This window comes from Lithobates pipiens, unplaced genomic scaffold (assembly GCF_037356315.1).
Source record: "Lithobates pipiens isolate NorthernLeopardFrog02 unplaced genomic scaffold, aLitPip1_a1.2 Scaffold_3, whole genome shotgun sequence".
NCBI lineage: Eukaryota > Metazoa > Chordata > Amphibia > Anura > Ranidae > Lithobates > Lithobates pipiens.
In genome coordinates, this window is record NW_027507790.1 from 87,731,375 (window position 1) to 87,751,066 (window position 19,692).

At 40.9% G+C, this 19,692-nt stretch overlaps 1 protein-coding gene across 1 annotated transcript in view; it reads right to left on the minus strand.

Annotated features, from left to right (window-relative positions):
• Nucleotides 1-19,692, minus strand: part of CUX2 (cut like homeobox 2) — a 598,839-nt gene that overhangs the window by 39,888 nt on the left and 539,259 nt on the right. The window contains exons 9-15 of the mRNA XM_077462022.1: nucleotides 15,983-16,031; nucleotides 12,402-12,518; nucleotides 11,239-11,430; nucleotides 5,766-5,824; nucleotides 3,164-3,212; nucleotides 2,984-3,080; nucleotides 1,512-2,150 (exon numbers count right to left, since the gene is read on the minus strand). Coding sequence (XP_077318148.1) covers nucleotides 1,512-2,150; nucleotides 2,984-3,080; nucleotides 3,164-3,212; nucleotides 5,766-5,824; nucleotides 11,239-11,430; nucleotides 12,402-12,518; nucleotides 15,983-16,031 — 1,202 coding nt within the window. The remainder of the gene's footprint in view (nucleotides 1-1,511; nucleotides 2,151-2,983; nucleotides 3,081-3,163; nucleotides 3,213-5,765; nucleotides 5,825-11,238; nucleotides 11,431-12,401; nucleotides 12,519-15,982; nucleotides 16,032-19,692) is intronic.

The following is a 19,692-nucleotide window of genomic DNA, read 5'->3' on the forward strand; positions in this document are numbered from 1 at the left end:
GTATTGATGTACAGTAATCTCTAGCAAGCAATCAACAAGCAGAAATTATGTGCTGTAACCTCTAGCAACCAGTCAGTGAGTGGCAATGATACACTGTAACCTCTGGCAAACAATTGCATTCGCTGTCTGATCTGATTCAGTAAACTGATTTTGAGTCCAGCTTCTTTTTATTGTATGACTCAAAGCAGGAGGAGAGCAAAACTGCATGGAGGGGGGTCCAAAATTTTTTTTTGCCCAGGGTCCAATCAATATTAAAGAAGCCCTGGCTGGAGGGGCGTTACACAGCCTGCGACTGGCAGAAATCCTCCCACACCCAGGTTATTTCCACAAAATAATAAAGATTTAATTTCAAATATATAATTGTATGACAATTTAAAACAGTTATTTGATATTATTTATTTATTTCTACTCTGTATTCCAAAGGCTGTTTTTCTATTTTGAACATGTGACCAGCAGCAGAGGACTAGATGCTCCTCCTGCTTGTTTCCCTGCAGACAGGCTGGGAAAGATCTGTGTCATGTGACAGTTATATATCAATTAGGAAAAGGTACTTAAAGGTTTTTTTTTATTAACCACTTTCTTACTGGGTACTTATACCCCTTCCTGTCCATGTAAATGTTCAGCTTTCAGCGCTGTCACACTTTGAATGAAACTTGTGCAGTCATGCAACACCCAAAAAAATGTCATTATTTTTTTCACACAAATAGAGCTTTCTTTTGGTAATATTTAATCACCACAGGGTTTTTATTTTTTGAGGTGGCACTGATAGGTGGCACTGATGAGGCTGCATTGATGAGGCAGCACTGGTTGGCATTGATGAGGAGGCACTGATGAGGCTGCACTGATAGATGGCACTGATGGGCTCTGATAGGGGGCACAGAGAGGTGGCACTGATGGACACTGATGGGCACTGGTAGGCGGCATTGATAGGTGACACTGATGATGAGGCACTGATAGGTGGTACTGGTGGACACTGATTAGTAGCACTGGTGGGTACTGATTGGCAGCACTAGTGGGCACTAAGTAGCAGTACTTATGGGCACTGATAGGTGACACTGGTGGGCACTGATAGGTGGCGCTGGTGGGCCTTGATTAGCAGCACTGGTGGGCAATGTTGGGACCGATATCCCTGTAACAGAAGCTGGTAACTGTCTTTCTTCTTTTCGATAACTGGCTTCTGTTTACTTCCGTGATCAGCTGTCATTGGCTGACAGCTGATCACGTGGTAAAGGGCCAGTGTGATTTGCCCTCTAACTCAATTTGTGATCAGCACAGGCCAAAAGACTCAATGATCACAGAACGCACCGCCTGCGTGCTTCAAGGGGAGCGCAAGCAACACGATCACGAGAGGACGTCCTCCCGACACTGGAAGCCCTTGCTATAGCAGTTATTTGGCTATAGCGTGGGCAGAAAGTGGTTAAAATAATTACAGTGCCATCATTCATATACAGAAAGAGAAGGGACATTGTAAATTAAACAGTGTGTATTTAGTATCACTATAATCCACGTACCTCTTTGCCGCACCTGTATAGTTCTGAGTGCTAGAACATTCTGCTCGTCTGATATAAACTGCTTCATCTTAATAAAAGGCTCCTTCCCTTTAACAGTAAGTTTTCGCCAAGGTTTGGGACGTGCCAGAATCTCGCTTACTGAGCCCTGAGAGAGCCCCAAAACATAGTGGCCAAATACACGCTGTCCAATGTTATGTTTCAGCAGTTGCTCCTTCACCTGGAAAGCAATTTCAGATGTATCTAGATGCTCATCTTCCACTGAGCTGGAATTTGTTCCCTCAGAGTGATCACTGAGTGGGCTAGACTCCTGATTCCCAGTTGACTGGTGATTGTTAGAGACTGCATTGGCCTTTATTGTATAAAAAGATGATGGGTAACTAAGTGCTGAGTTGTTTTCAATCTTGAGTAATGGTGAAGCAACCTGATTTTTACGCAGGGGATCGGCTGCTAATTGTTCACTAATGTTGGAGCAACCAGAGGATGGGCAGGAGTTTCTCTGAGCTCTGCTTGACAAAGATGCTTCTAGCATAGAGTGGGAAGGACTGGGTGTACAGTCTCCATCTATGTTCATAGGGGATGCTGAGTATGGTCTCTCAGCTGGTACAGGATCTTTTGTGGCATCCTGGGAATGATCTTCCTCTAGAAATGATGACAGAAAGAAAACAAAAGATTATTGACTAAAAATATAACATGAAAGAGAAAAATTGATTAGCCAATTGAACATTTATAGGTTAAGAAGCAGGTCTGAACTTCATGCACTAAGCAACATATTCCAAGTACAGCAATTATGAAGAAATCTATCTTAATCTGCAATCTATTTCCCCAGCTGTACTCTGCTCACTAAGAAAAAGTGGCAGAAATGTTCCTGCAAATGAAAGCAACTTTTGCAAGTCAGCTAAGTACACCTGGCTATACAAGCAGATCCAGCTTGCCAAGTCTGACCATTGGTCAACCTGATATCTTTATCAGGTAGGACTGTATATCATTATGGCAAAAGGTCAAAAATCGAACACTTGGGTTTGCAAGGTGAACAAACAGATCACCCTCAAAAACAGCAGAAAAAAATGTACAACTTCTCAAAACATGACTAGACAAAAGTCGTTTTTCAATCAAATTTTTCCGAAGCAGCTACATTTTTTAGCATAGCTTTACCTTAATCACAAAACAAAATGAACATTCTCTTTTCTAAGAAAATCAATCCCCAGTGTGTAACAGTGTTAGGGGTGTAGTATTTGAGATACTCTAGTAGATGGCAATCTGAGCTGAGGAAACATTTATGTTCTAAAGTAACATTCTCTACTAATAAGTTAATTCCAAAATAAAGTCTTGCATTATTTCAGTAATGTACAATTGACAGGCGCTCTTTACAGATGTACAATGAGAAAACATAGAGTAAGGTGTGCATCAATGATAAATGACAAGTTCTTGTGTATGTGTGCTATTCACAACCATGACATAACTTGATTACATACCACAGCTGGGTACACCTGTATTTCCTAATAGATAGTTTGGTGATGGGTAGTATGCTTCCTTTTTGATTGGTAGGCTAGCCTCTCCCTTGGGGGATTCCTGCAAATTATAAATACATTTTTAAAAAAGTGTCTCTTAATTCTGTTAGCCTGTAAATACACATGTGACTACAAATTACTAACCAATGCAAGACCACAGCTGGCGGAGACAGACTTCATAGCTTTCAGAATGCTGTGAAATAAGTAAAAAAGTAAAAGAATTAGAATAATATACCATAATTCTGCTTTAATCCAATAATCAGTTTTTATAACTTGGTTTTAATCTGTAAGTGGAGTGATTATTTTTGTGTAAAACTGTCACCATGCAGTGGATAATCTAATCCATCAGCACAATGACATTTGTTCCACGGGCTAATGCCTTACTGACAGTCTCTAGGGCCTAGGCTGAAGAGCTTGTCACAGACTCCCTCTGGATTTCAGACACAACTGCCGAGCAAAGCGATGATCCTACACAAGTCTTGCCTGGCTGTCTAATGTGCTGCCCTACAATCCCCCAGTGAGTGTGTTCCAAGAATCCTATGGGATCTAGAGACTTTATAATCTGTGATTGGAGCATCCTTTAAAATCAATCAAACTCTATTAACTCACTTAAACTGCTGTAGATTTACAGTGATAAGAACAAGCAGACAAACAAAATATGATGTACTGGTAATTCAAACACCCTGCAATCCCATATAATAGGTATATAACACATATACCCAGACTATGGGGGTTATTTACGAAAGGTAAATCCGCTTTTACTGCAAGTGCACTTGGAAGTGCAGCCGCTCTCAATCTAAGGGGTAGATCTGACATGAGTGGAAGCTCTGCTGATTTTATCATCCAATCATGTGCAAGCTAAAATGCTGTTTTTTATTATCCTTGCGTGTCCCCCTTGGATCTACAGTGACTTTACTTCCAAGTACATTTGCGGTGCAAAGTGGATTATCCTTTAGTAAATAACCACCATGCATGTTAAAGTATTTACATATTCAGAACAAGCAATAAAAGCACTTTAAAATGAACCCTGACTGATCTACATAGCTGTAAGCATTGTGCGTAAATCTCAAGTCCACAAAGAAATCACTAACTTATAGCCCCTCTCCTTTTATTTTCATTGACAGCAGAAACTTAGCAGGCTACCAGGCTTCAAGTAGCAGGTGCCTGTAAGCTTTTAGAAACTGAAAGAAACCTAACTTCAAGGTCTCTGTTATTATCTTTAAAGTGATTGTAAAGGCAGAAGGTTTTTTATCATAATTCAATCTATGTACATTCTGTGTGCAGCAGCCCCCCCCCCCCCCTCCCCCCATACTTTAAAGGGTTACTAAACCCTCACGTTTAAAAAAACAAACAAAAACACAAACATGTCATACTTACCTCCACTGTGCAGGTCGTTGTGCACAGCGTGGCCCCGATCCTTCTCTGTTGGGGTCCCTCAGCGGTGCTAGTAGCTCCTCCCTGCATCAGGTGCCCACATTGGTGAACACCCGTGGTCCCGCTTCTGCATCCATTCACACAGAAAGCAAGACTTGGCCCGCCCCCTGCATCATTGGATTTGATTGACAGCAACGGGAGCCAATGGCTGCGCTGGTATCAATATATCCAATCAGTATATGAGACACCAGCTAGAGCTGGTGTGCTCGTCCCCGGGGAGAAGAAAACCACTGGGGGGCTGTAGCACTACAGAAGGTTTTTCACGTCAATGCAAAGAATGCATTGAGGTGAAAAACCATGAGGGTTTGCAACCCTTTAACTGAGCCCCAGCTCTACCCAGTGATGTTGCATGAGTGCCTCGGCTGTCTAGGACTTGGCTGAGATACAGCAGGGGCGCCATTTGCTCCCGCTACTGTCAATCAAATTCAGTTAGCCAATCATGAGAGAGGGGGCAGGGCCAAACCACTGCTCTGTGTCTGAATGGTCACACAGAGCTGTGGCTCAGGTGCCCCCATAGCAAGCTGCTAAGTGGGGGCACTTGGCAGGAGAGAGGGGCCAGGAGCGCCAGCGAGGGAATCCGAGAAGAGGAAGATCAGGGCTGCTCTGTGCAAATCCACAGATCAGGTAAGTATAACATATTTGTTATTTTTAAAGAACAAAAAAGGAGACTTTAGTCTTCAGTTAGATTTCAAATCCCCGGACTGATAAAGCGTTGACCTGATGTCTCCTAGCGGGTGATCGCCGGCCTCAGGTACAGCGGGACCAGGGGGGATGGGGAGGGGTCCAGGGTAAGTTCATCTTACAGATTTTCTGTAAAGGTGAACTTACTCTTTAAATTAAAAAGCTTGACAGCCATTTGCAACGGGTGAGAAATTATGAACAAATCAAGAAAGAGAAAGTGTCCCTGAAATGTTTCCTGAAGATAAAAGGAACAATTCCAGTTGAATGTGACTAACTAACAAGCTATACGATGACCTGGATAAATGAGAACCTTCACAGGTTTTGCTAGGTGTTGAAAACCTACAAAGCCCAGCTTCCGTATAAAGACTATGAATGGTGCATAATTTCTACAGTTGTTAGGTAAACACACAGCAGATTTATATGTGGTGTTTTAAAATAACAGATGGATATGTATTTTGTGCACGACACAAGAGTAAATATATACAGCATTGTAATAGGTATAAACAACCCCCGGTGACAATGCTGTCTTATTTATTGCATTATAAAGCTGGAAGCGTGAAGTGTTCCCCATGGCACATTATTAATCAGACTGATACAGAGCCCACTTACCAGAGGGAGGGGGGAACCTTACCTCAGTTCTGTTTTAATTTCTTCGTAATCTGACTGACTTTGTAACTTTTCCTCCAGTTTCTATAGGAAGAATAATAAAGGCAGGTCATGAGACTACAAGTGGTTATGGACATCCAGGTTACACATCTAGCTGGCCACTACCTGTTACAAATCTGTCAGCAATGTTTTACCTCAGTTAAGCAGTGTCATCATTATTGTTATGCTGTAAAGCAGTGGTCATTAACCCTGTCCTCAGGGCCCACTAACAGGCCAGGTTTGCAAGATAACTAAAATACACCACAGGTGATATTTGTTGCTCAGTGATTGCAGTATTCTAGTCTGCATCTCCCCAAAGTAATACATAAAGCCTGGCCTGTTAGTGGGCCCTGAGGACAGGGTGGATGACCACTGCTGTAAAGCACAGACACCAAGTCTCTGCTCATTGCACTGCACATGTGCTACTGGAGATGAAGATAAGAGCTTTTAAGAGCTTTCACTGAATGGAACAGTCATCCAGACAATATGACATGTTCTGCTCTCTATCTTTCACTGTTCACCATAATTACTCATCTACATTGTTCGGCAATGAAAGGAGTTCAGTGCAAAAATAACATAAACGCTGGCATAGTTGATAAGTACACAATTCCTTAGGGAGACAAACAACCAGAAATAATGTATTCAGCCTCACTGCTTTTTTTTTTTTTTTTTACATTTTTTGATATAAAATATAAATTAAAAGGGTTTTTCACAGGACGCTGTCATTTGAAAAGATGCAATCAACTGCCAAAATAATTCTTTATGTTTGCATGCATGAGCAAGACTATGTAAGCATAACCATATAGCCATAACCAATAAAACAGTGGTACGTTTATACTGGGTTTATCTTTCATATTATTTAACAATAGCCTAGTCAGAAGTTTGCAGTATCACAATAAAGCTATATTTGGCTCTGCTGGCATATGATCATATTTACATGGATATTCAGTTCCTTTTATCCGTACTGTGAGTAAGGATGAGCTCCGGCGTGTTCACACACTCCACGTGCAGAGCCTGTGCTAATCACGGGCAATGAGACATTTCCCAATCTCTGCAGCCGCGCATCGGGACATTGTCACTGCTTGTGATAAGAGCAGCGCAGTGCCGACTTCCTGACGGGCTCTGCACGTGGGCTGTGCGAACACGCTGGAGCTCATCCTTAACTGTGAGGCCCCCTTCAGACCTATGCTTTGTGGTAACACATGGTAAATTGTGCATATACACGACCAATGCAAGTGCAATACAGAGCACCACAATGCATATAACATGCATTGTGTAGTACTGCATTGCTAATAATGCTGTAGGTTTTGTAGTTTAAGGTGTGCTGTTGTCACATTCAAATTGAATGGGCTGCCTTAATGCAGCAGATAAATGGAAATGGTGGATTTTTTTTTTTTTTAAGAATTCCAGGTATGGCTTTTTATACATAATTTTATTGGTCTAACTTGGACCAATGTAACTATGTATATACCATACCCGTGGGACACCTCTAGAAGCTATAAATCACTATAGTAGACACCACTAACCACTTCAGCCCCGGAAAGGATTTACTCACTACCTGACTAGGCCATTTTTTGCGATAAGGCACTGCATCGATTTAACTGACAATTGCATGGTCGTGCGATGCTGTATCAAAACAAAATTTACCTCCTTTTTTTTTCCCTACAAATAGAGCTTTCTTTTGGTGGTATTTGATCACCTCTGTGGTTTGTATTTTTTGTGCTATAAACAAAAAAAGACCGACAATTTTGAAAAAAAAAAACATTATTTTTTTTACTTTCTGCTATAATACATATCCCCAAAAAAAAAAAAAAAAAAAAAAAAAAAAATATATATATATAAATATATATATATATATATATAAATGTATTCATCTGTTTAGGTGATATATATTCTTCTATATATTTTTGGTAAAAAAAAAAATCACAATAGGTGTATATTTATTGGATTGCGCAAAAGTTATCACATCTACAAACTATGGGATAGATTTAGGGACTTTTATTTATTTTTTATTGTTTTTACTGATAATGGCAGCAATATGCAATTTTTAGCGGGACTGCAACATTGCGGCAGACCAATCTGACCCCAAATGACACTTTTTGGGGACCAGAGACATTGCATTGATTAGTGCTATAAAAATGCACTGATCAATGTATAAATGACACTGGCAGGGAAGGGGTTAACACTAGGGGGGCGATTAAGGGGCTAACTGTGTTCCCTGGGTATGTTTCAACTGTAGGGGGGATGGGCTGCATGGAACACCACAGTGATCATTGTTCCTGATGATTGGGAACAGCAGATTTCCATCACGTCCCATCAGAATGGGGATCCACCTTGTTTAGATAGGCAGATCCCTGTTCTGCCTCTGTATACCGCGATTACAGGTCACCGGTGGACATTGAGTCCCGAACCCACAGGCACGCTCTCACGGCACGCATGCTATATAACATGCATGGACCAACGTACACCTAGGGTGAGTCGTGCTATCCAGCCACCTTACCGCGGCATAACTGCGATGGGTGGTCAGGAAGCGGTTAATCCAGTGATCTCCACTAGCTTCCTCGGTCCAGTTTAAAGTGGCTGCTCTGCTGCATTCTGAACACAGGAAGTTGACCACTCAGCCCAGGCGTTATGCAGAGAATGAAAAAAATGCAAAGCACTATCTAACTGGACAAGGTGAATGAATGAATGAATGAATGAAATACTTATATAGCGCACAATGCGAACTGAATCGCCTCTAGGCGCTGTGGCGAGCTTTGATCATCTGCTAAAAGAGGAAGGTCTTGAGTTTTTTCCTAAAAGCAAGGTGATTTTCTTCAAGGCGGATGTTGATTGGTAGAGCATTCCATAGCCGAGGCCCTTGGACAGCGAATCTCCGATCACCCTTGGATTTATACCGGGCTTTGGGCACGAGGAGGAGGTTTTTGTTGGCTGATCGAAGACTGCGGTTTGGTGTGTAATGATTTATTTTCTCCATTAGGTATTGCGGAGCTTCTCTATGCACGCATTTGTGGGTGAGGCAAAGGGTCTTGAACGTGATCCGATTTTTTACGGTTAGCCAATGTAAGCTCCTCAGTGAAGGAGAAATGGATTCCCAGGGTTTTTTCCTGTTATCAGCCTTGCCGCCGTGTTTTGGATCAGTTGTAATCACGCAAGTTGATATTGTGGTAATCCTATGTAAAGCGAGTTTGCGTAGTCCAGTCGTGAATTAATGATTGTTCCAACTACCACTGCTTTGTCATTCTTTGGGATAAAAGGGATGAGTCTGCGAAGCATGCGCAGCAGATGGTGAGATCAACTGACTACAGATCCTATTTGCGCATCCATTGACATTTGTGCGTCTAAAATAACCCCGAGACTCTTCGCTTTGGTCTTTGGGGAGATAGTCTGCCCAAAGACGGTTGGTGGAGACCAGGAGGTTTTGGTTGCGGGCTTATGATTTGGGTGTAAGATAAGAAGCTCTGTCTTTGATTGGTTCAGCTGGAGGGAGTTGGTGGTCATCCAGTCCTCTATTGATTTGAGGCAGTTTTCAAGTTGTTGTTGGTGATCTTTTTTTCCATTGATCCGGAAATAAAGTTGCGTGTCGTCAGCGTAAGAGTGGAAGCAGAGATCTGAGCATCTGATGATTTGAAGGAGTGGGCGAATGTAAATGTTGAAGAGAACGGGTGACAACGGAGAGCCTTGAGGGACTCCGCAGGTGACTGCCCGAGTTTCGGAGAGGAATTTTCCTAGTTTCACTGTCTGTGACCGATTTCCTAGGAAGGACGCGAACCAATGGAGATCTATGTCTTGGACTCCGGCTACTTCTGTGAGGCGGACGAGTAGAGTATTGTGATCTACTGTATCAAACGCTGCACTTAGGTCTAGCAGTACGAGGAGACACGGCTCTCCGTCATCTGCTGCTTTGAGGGCGTCATCCCAAATCTTGAGGAGAGCTGTTTCTGTTCCATGACCCGGGCGGAAGCCTGATTGCAGCGGGTCCAGGAGTTTGTGAGTATCCAGGTGAAGTTGTAGCTGATGTACTACAGCTTTCTCCATGATCTTAGAAATGGTGTTGAGGCTTGTAATCGGCCTACGGTTGTTTGGATCCTGAGGGTCCAGGTTTGGTTTCTTGAGTAGAGGTTTGACGATGCCTTGTTTGAGGATGCTGGGAACAATCCCTTCGTGGAATGATCGGTTTATGAGGTGGGTTATGGTTGGAGCCACGATGTGGGAGCATTCTTTCAGTAGTTTTGTGGGGATGATGTCAATAGGTGAGGTACTGTCACGCAGTTTATTAATGATGTTTTTTGCGGTGTCTACGGTAATTGGGGATAGTGAAAATTTTGGCAGTTGCGGTATGTTGGTGCGGACATCCTCTTTATGTATTTGCTGGCTGAGGTTGGATGTTTTCTTCTGACAAATTGTTTCCCTGATGGTTTTGACTTTATCGATGAAAGAAGTGAAGAAGTGGGGCAGTCACACTGTCTGCCCCACGGAATGGTGCCCATGCTAATGACTTCCTCTGTTCACAATGCAGCAGGACAACTGCTCAGGACAGGACTCAGAAGCTAGTGAAGATCACTGGAGAAGTGGTGTCAACTAAGATGATTTCCAGCTTCTAGTGGGATCCCAAATATATCTTATATGCATAGTTACATTGGTCCAAGCAGGACCAATGTATCTATGTATAAAATGCCATATCTGGAGTTCTTCAAAGCAGAACTCCAGCTAAAAAAAAAAAAAAAAAAAAAAAAAAAGAAAAAGCTAAAAATAAATAGCCCTTTAAAATACCAGCATTTTCTGCATGATTCCACCTCATCCTAGGCTGTTTCTAGCTCATAAACTTCTACCTCATTCAGTACTCTTTTTCGGACAACATTATCCAATCAAATTCATTTGAGCCCAGGTCCTCCTGGACACGCCCCAGCCTGTGGCTGGATAGAAAAAGGTAAAGCAGCACAGTGATGAGCGCATCTCTCTGTCACTCTGCTTTTTTCACCATCAACATGCACATGAACTGTTTAGGGTTGTTGGTTTACATCCCAACCATCGCACAACCTGCCTGGAGTTTGCATGTTCTCCTTGTACCTGCGGGCGTTTGCTCTGGGTATTCTGGTTTCCTCCCACACTCCAAAGACATGTTGGCAGGTTAATTGTCTCCTATATAAATAGTCCCCAGTATGTGTACTGTATGTATGACTGTGAGTTACGGACCTAAGATTGTAGGTTCCTTGAGTGCAGTGAGAGTACAATGTATATGTAAAGCACAGCATAAATGGTTGGTGTTATATAAGTACCAATAATAAATAAATAAATATGTTTTATGCCCCTTGGCACATTTCTGCAGGGCTAGAGCTGCTCTGAGCTGAAAGTCTACCTTGCAAGACCCAACACCTACATGCATGAGGGCTAATGTAATTTTGGATGCTACGGTCTTTTGAACCTCTAGATATACAATGTTATTTTAAAGACTATACCGCAATGGCCTCTGTCTTGATAACAAGCTGCTGCTCGAGCTCTGCTATCTGATTTGACGAGGACTCTTCCAGTTCTTGTATTGAGTTCTGCAGGTGTTGAATGTCTTTTAGGAGTCTTAAAATTTCCCTGTCCTTAACAGCTAAAGCTGCTTCTAGATGAGACCCAGAACACAGAGAGAAGCTTGTTTTTTCCTATGGAAAAAGAAAAAACGTTAAAAAGCTTGTTACCATGGTTTTGAATAATAAAGACAATTAACAGAAACGTCCAATACCATTAGATACATTAATAATCAAGTTAACTTCCCTGAAGAAGTAAAAAGGCTCTAAATGCCGGAACTAGCCTACTTTTATTACTCTGGAAATGAAGAGTAATGACATTTTCTGAGAACAGAAACAGTTGCCAATCCAGACAGCAAAAAACAAAAGAAAAGTGTGGAGTATTAGCTGCATTTTCCAACAGCATTTCCACAGATATGTTATTACCAGATATTACTTTTTCAGAAATTTACACTATGAAAGTGTGTATTTCTATGTATATGAATTTTAATGTATGTAAACATGTATTTATGGATTATTAAATATTTTATCGTCCACCTTCTATTCATTTGCTATCATGAGCTTCATTTAAAGTCCCACCATTGTTGCTGCTTTTTCCTTGTAACGATAGGGATGGAGACATATGACCCTACCCGGCCATGATTTCATTTAAAGTCCCAATTTCCCCAATTAAATCAGGAGATTAAATCAGGTTACTGCATGTATATAGAGCCCTGGCTGGGATCTGAACCAAGGAAACCAGTGTCGAAGTGCTAAGACACTGTACTGTCATCTTTATGTGCTCATTTCGTGCTATGGTCGACGATTTTTATAAATGTTACTTCATAAATAAAAAATATATATTTTTGTCCATTCCATAAGAGTAGTGGATGTCTGGAACAGATTTTCAGCAGAAGTGGTGAGTCAGTCGATAGTAAGTGAATCTAAACCTGTTTGAGGGTAAACACAGGTCAATCGGGAGAGAAGGATGTTGAAAAAAGGACAGACTCAACAGACCACTTGGTCTTTCTGCTGTCATTCAGTCTCCTACTGCATATTATTTAGTCAATGATGTATTTTTTTTCTTCTTCACTCTAGTTTTCCAGGAAACTGGAACACAGACTTACAGCAGAATTCAGTGTGGTGGATCCTGGTGGAGAACAGCAGGTCAGTCTAATGGAATTATTTACAGATGATAATTGCTCCCTGAGACTCTCAACCTCTCTCTGCGCAGCTTCTGCTCTCTGCAGAAGAAAAGAGGCATCGTTATACAAGCTATACATTACTGGATTTAGAAAATAATAAATGTGGGATGAGTAATATGGTTTGACCTTATCTTCAAAAGTAGAAAATGCCTGCTTACCATTAGTTCAAGGAGGTAAATGCTTCTTTATATGGCTACCTGCAGGTCTGTCTCTCTACAGATATGTTTTTTAAGTGGAAGAAAAATGACACAGGTGTAGACCAGAGTAGAAAAGCATTGAAAATGGTCTAAAATGTTTTCATTATAGCCAAATGCCCCTGATTTCAGATTTTCCCTGAAAATTTTTGTTACTGGAAGTGTTCCTGGTTTGTAGGACTGACTATATTTCGGATAAATAGAACCTCCTCATCTAATCAAAATTGATTCTCATCACCTTGTTATGTTCCTTGCAGTTTTTGAATAAATAAGTATTTAACATTCACATTTAGAATACACGTAAATTATTAAATTACAATTGTGTAAACACAAGAAAGTGAATTATTGTGGCTTGTTCAAAGAATGCATATATTTTTTTATATACATTTTTACAGACTTTCAGTATTAAAAAAAACTGTGATGGAGAGAGGCAGAGCTGCAAATATTAGATGGACTGTCATAAATAAGCCGTAATGAAAGATAATGTAGGAAACGCATTCATAATTTTCTATCTCAATATGTCACCTGAATTCCCACACTACCATGCAGCACAACTCAAATGTTGTAGATATAGAGAACATGTGCTGGAAAATCTCTGCAAATGCTTGCATACATTGCGCATAAATATGTATGGCTGGATATAAGTAAAAAAAAAACATACTATTCCCCTTACCACCAAAATATTGTCTTTAAATAATCATAATTTAAATTGTTACTGCAGTAAAAAAAAAATATTTTAAGTTTTAGATATCGTGAAGAGTGGTTTGAACTTCTGTCAGGTTTCCACTGATGGTCTCCTCACTTCTCACTAGGAACAGTAAGTGAGGAGAATCTCCCAAATGGGAATACAGGCAACAAGGAAATTCAAATTAGGTTCAAACCCCTTCCCACACTACTAAGAAATACTTTTTTTTCCCTTTTCTTTATCTAAACTGAATAAATCCTCTCAATAGGGTATAAGCAAACCTATTGAAGGCTAAAACCCTTTACCAGACTATCAATAAAAAAAAAAACTTTAAAGGCAAAACTACTTTTGAATAGTGAAAAGAAGGGATACAAACTTCTATTTTATTTTGATGATTTTGTCCCATTGGGGAGATTTCCCATCACTTCCTGCTCTATAGACACCACAGGAAGCTAGATGAAATCTCTCCAAACTGAGAGAAATCTTTGCTTAGACAGGAGTGTTATGCCGCGTACACACGAGCGGACTTTTCAACATCCAAAGTCCGAAGGACTGAGTCCGTCAGACTATCCGATCGTGTGTGGGCTGCAACGGACTTTTGACTCGCCAAAGTCCGAAGGACTTTAGAATATGGAACATGCTTCAAATTTTTCCGAAGGAACTCCGCCGGACCCGGTCCCCTTCGAAAAATCCGCTCGTGTATATGCTACTCCGACGGACTAAAACCGACGCTAGGGCAGCTATTGGCTACTGGCTATGAACTTCCTTATTCGAGCCGAGTCGTACGTCATCACGTTCGAATCCGTCGGAGTTTAGTGTGATCGTGTGTGGCCAAGTCCGCTCAGCCGAAAAGTCTGTCAGAACTCCGTCGGAATTCCAGCAGAACTCCGACGGAACTCCTTCGGAAGTCTGTCGGACATAAGTCCTCTCGTGTGTACGGGGCTTTAGAGACATATGTGCATTTAACATATTTTATGCATTTTTTTTACCTATAAAAGCCCCCTTGTGTAGACACCCAAAGCTCTGAGACTGTTATTGGGCGCTGTTATTTAGATGTGATGTCAGCACCCCCGATGTTAAACACCGCTCCTAAAGCGCCTCTACCTATTGAAATCAATGGGCAGCGCTTGCGAAGCGCCTGCAAAGCGCCTTGGCTGCGGCAATTTTAACCCTTTATTTCAGCTGCTAGTGGGGGTTAAAAGCACCCCTCTAGCGCCCAAAAAACACTGCAAAAACGACGGACGCCCGGGCGCTGGCAGCGTGAAAGGGCTCTTAGACACCCCAGAAGAGGAGAGGGTTATGTCATGCAAGGAGAGACAGGGCAGTGCTGGGAAGCCGACTGGTCAGATTTTCTAACAAAAGCACATTGCATGTAAATACAAAAAATAAGGAAAGGAAAGGAAAAACACTGCCATTAAGCCTGCGCAATACTTGCTGACAAGGTATCTTTGGTGTCTAATTCAAAGACTTCCTCTTTATTTCTATTCCAGTAACAACTCAAAATTTGGATTCACCCTAACTTTTAGTTCCGGTGGTAACAATGATTACTAGATAAAACATGACAACAGTGCCAATCATTCCTGACACTATTGAAAAAAAAATGACTTAATACACACTTTGAAATTGGAGGTATAGCTTAATTTCCAACTCTTTGGATAGAACGGGGAGAGGTGCTGTACCTTTCTCTAGTTGTTAATGCTGTCTGTGTCCCCAAGTAGGGAGATTTCTTTTCACTTTCTGTCTTAATCATAGAGAGTTAGCGTTGATTGATTTGAAATTGGGAATTGATTGGACATTTCTCCATTAGAAACAGCAGAATTTAAACTATTCCACACTCTATTAACAAAAAAAATAATCTGGCAAGAGGTGGACTTTCCAGGTAACAAGCTGTGCACCTTGAGCACTTTCTTGCTTAAAAATTAAGGGATTTTATTATTACGATGTTAATTTGTTTAAGATCCCTATTAGTTTTATAACAAAAAGAAGTTATGAATGAATATTCCTCCTTTTGAGTTGATATTTGATGTTCCCTAACCTTATACAATTACAGTGACCCTTTCATCTTTGAAAACGTTATTTGAGTTTATGTTCTTAAACAAGGATGTGGTTTGGACTCTGTGTTTCAATGACTTGAGGATGTACAAGAAACTTGGCATGCATAAACTTATATCAAATAAAGAACTGACATTGCAGTACTGTGTCTCTATGCCTCTACAAAGAACAGAGCAGTATCTGTCTGAGGTATGCAGCATCTATTCACAAAGATTCACTATACAACATGCATTTTAAATCAAATATGCTCAATATTCTGCAATATGATGTATTTTTTATTATTTAGAAATATGGAACACAACAGAAATAATTGTATTATGTTGTAAAGGAATCTAAAGTTATTTAATTATACATTATTACTTGAGTTTAGTAGTACAAATACATTTTTTATTTTTATATTTTTTTCGTTCTTTTAGGTAAATACAATTCATCAGCATTGCAAACGCCCTCCCTGAGTCGCACAAACTACACAGGTCTATTAGTCATAAGGCTTACTGGAGATATGTTTGACTAAATTGCAAAGCTATAGCTCAAGCAGTAGGATCTATACAAAACACAGAACGTCTACTTACCCGATGGGCTTTTTCAAGGTTGGTCATGATCATGCCCACTTCATCTGCCCTAAACAAAGTAGAACACAGAAAAGTGTAACACCTTGACATTTCTCATGCTTTCATTTGAAAATGATTTTATCTATATACTTCAGGTGACTTTGTTTGTATCCCTTGTATAGAGGGAGGTTTTGGTCACGTAGACTTGGAAACCAATTAAGTAAAAAAACATATGAGAACAGTTTCATGTAACTGGTTTGTATAGCATGCCTCAGTCCAAATTACCATTACCATATCATTTACACATTATGCAATTCTACATTTGAAATAATCTTTTTTAAATACTATGTTTTATTAAGAACTGCCCTGTGCCTTGCATGGACATGCCATTCTGCATATTCTTTTTTAATCAACAAGGAACAGGGTGCAAATAACAGTAATGCGAATAATCAATGGCATCCAATCAGATTAATAAAAGGATATAGCAGTTTCATCTCTTTAAGTGTCTATAGGTAGCACAATGCTGCTTGTGTTTTAAATAAAGTCATCTTTGTATTTAAAGAAAGGAAAAAACATCCTCACCCATAATCATCATTAGAGCAGGACTGGCTAGAAAAGATGGATAAAATCAAGCTTTTAGGAGTAACATTATAAATGAGAGGCCTACCATATGCATTGATCATCCAAATGTGTTTGAAGAATCAATTGGCCAATCTATCAAGCAAATCAATATTTAAAATAAAACCGATTGATTCATTCAATAGATTGGCTCAATCAATCTATTGAACAAATCAATCTACTAAAATCAAATAACCAATCTTTTTTAATCAGGCAACCCATAGATCTGCCTTTTGTATAAGCAAACAAGTCAATGTGACTCTTTAATACATAAAAAAAGTATATTTATTCCAGTTTCTCAAGCAGAAGCTTTCTCTGGCTTTAATAAACACTCCTCAATTTGAGAGACCAATATTATTAGCCCATTTATTTCTCTCATGTCAAGTGTACTTTAAAGTGGCTCTAAAATCAAAATATTTTTTCTTAATGCATTCTCTGAATTAAGGTAAAAAATGTCCCACTACCTGTCCTACCGCCCCATACCCCTAAACACTTACCTGGCTTCATGTTTCTGATCCAGTGCTGTCTCTGGCTCAAGCACCGCTCCCCTCAATTCCCACTTTCACAAGAGAAACTGAGGGCTGCAGAGCCACAGGCTGATGCTGCTGCCAGTCAAATTGCTGATGTGGGAGTGGGGGGCGTGTCTGTGGACACCCACAGCCTGACTCAGGACCACACTCGTATGGATGCCTCCTTAGCACCCGGCTTGCTAAAGGAGGCACCCAAAGGAGGGGGAGCTGGCAAAGTTGGTGTGGACTGCCAGGAGAGGAGGAAAGCGACCTTGCTGTGCAATATTGTTGTACAGAGTAGATAAGTATAATCTTTTTTTTTATTAAATAAAAAACAATTTGCCACTTTAACCACTTTCAGACCGGACCATTTTGCTGGTAAATGACCAGAGGTCTTTTTACACTTTGGCACTGCGCTGCTTTAACTGGTAATTGCGCGGTCATGCAATGTTGTACCCAAACAAAATTTGCGTCCTTTTCTTCCCACAAATAGAGCTTTCTTTTGATGGTATTTGATTGCCTCTGCGATTTTTATTTTTTGCGATATAAACGTAAAAAGACCGCAAATTTTGAAAAAAAATGATATTTTCTACTTTTTGTTATTAGAAAAATCCAATAAACTCAATTTTAGTCATACATTTAGGACAAAATGTATTCAGCCACATGTCTTTGGTAAAAAAAAAGTCAATAATTGTATATTTATTGGTTTGCGCAAAAGTTGTCACATCTACAAACTAAGGTACGTTTTCTGGAATTTACGCAGCTTTTAGTTTACGACTGCCTATCTCATTTCTTGAGGTGCTAAAATGACAGGGCAGTACAAAACCCCCCCAAATGACCCCATTTTGGAAAGTAGACCCCCTAAGGAAATTGATAAGAGGCATGTTGAGCCCATTGAATATTTTATTTTTTTGCCTCAAGCGATTGAATAATGACAAAAAAAAAATTTTTTTTTTTTTTTTACACAAAGTTGTCACTAAATGATATATTGCTCACACATGCTATGGGCGTATGTGAAATGACACCCCAAAATAAATTCTGCTGCTTCTCCTGAGTACGGGGATACCACATATGTGGGACTTTTTGGGAGCCTAGCCGCGTACAGGGCCCCGAAAACCAAGCACCGCCTTCAGGCTTTCTAAGGGCGTCAATTTTTGATTTCACGCCTCACTACCTATTACAGTTTTGAAGGCCATAAAATGCCAAGATGGCACAAAACCCCCACAAATGACCCCATTTTAGAAAGTAGACACCCCAAGCTATTTGCTGAGAGGCATGTTGAGTCCATGGAATATTTTATATTTTGCCACAAGTTGCGGGAAAATTACAAACTTTTTTTTTTTTTTTTTTTTTTTCACAAAGTTGTCACTAAATGATATATTGCTCATGCATGCCATGGGCATATGTGAAATGACACCCCAAAATAAATTCTGCTGCTTCTCCTGAGTACGGGGATACCACATATGTGGGACTTTTTGGGAGCCTAGCCGCGTACGGGGCCCCGAAAACCAAGCACCGCCTTCAGGCTTTCTAAGGGCGTAATTTTTTGAGTTCACTTCTCACTACCTATTACAGTTTTGAAGGCCATAAAATGCCAAGATGGCACAAAACCCCCACAAATGACCCCATTTTAGAAAGTAGACACCCCAAGCTATTTGCTGAGAGGCATGTTGAGTCCATGGAATATTTTATATTTTGCCACAAGTTGCGGGAAAATTACAAACTTTTTTTTTTTTTCACAAAGTTGTCACTAAATGATATATTGCTCACGCATGCCATGGGCATATGTGAAATGACACCCCAAAATAAATTCTGCTGCTTCTCCTGAGTACGGGGATACCACATATGTGGGACTTTTTGGGAGCCTAGCCGCGTACGGGGCCCCAAAAACCAAGCACCGCCTTCAGGCTTTCTAAGGGCGTTACAGTTTTGAAGGCCATAAAATGCCAAGATGGCACAAACCCCCCCCCCCCCCAAATGACCCCATTTTAGAAAGTAGACACCCCTAAATTTAGGGGTACACTAGTGAGACTAGGTAATAAATGGCGGGTGCCCTGAAACTATAAAAAAATAACTAACCAACCAGCGTCACCTGTAACAGTTATATGGTGATCACTGGTGAAAGGGTTAACTAGGGGGCAATCAGGGGGCTTTATGCGGTAGTATATGGGGGTCCCTGGCGCTATAAAAAGCTGCGGCGAACCTAAATACCTACCTGCCTAACTAGCGTCACCTGTGACACTAATACAGCGATCAGAAAAACGATCGCTTATTAGGCTGGGTTCACACTGGAGCGATGCGGGAACGCCACGAATGCGCGGCGGGTTCCCGCATCGCATGCCTCCCGGCGGCAGTTCACACTGCCCTATGCGAACTGCTGGGAGTGTCAGTGAAATGTTAATGACACCCCCAGATCAGTTCGCATATCGCAGTGCGATCTGCAAACTTGGATCGCATGGTGTGAACACCCATGCGATCCGATTCTGCTGCGGACCAAAAAAAGGGTCCCGTGCGAGTTTGCGGCGGGTGCGACACGAATTCAGCCATACTATCTGTATAGCTGAACTCGAATCGCACAGAGATCGGATGTGATTTGCACTGCAG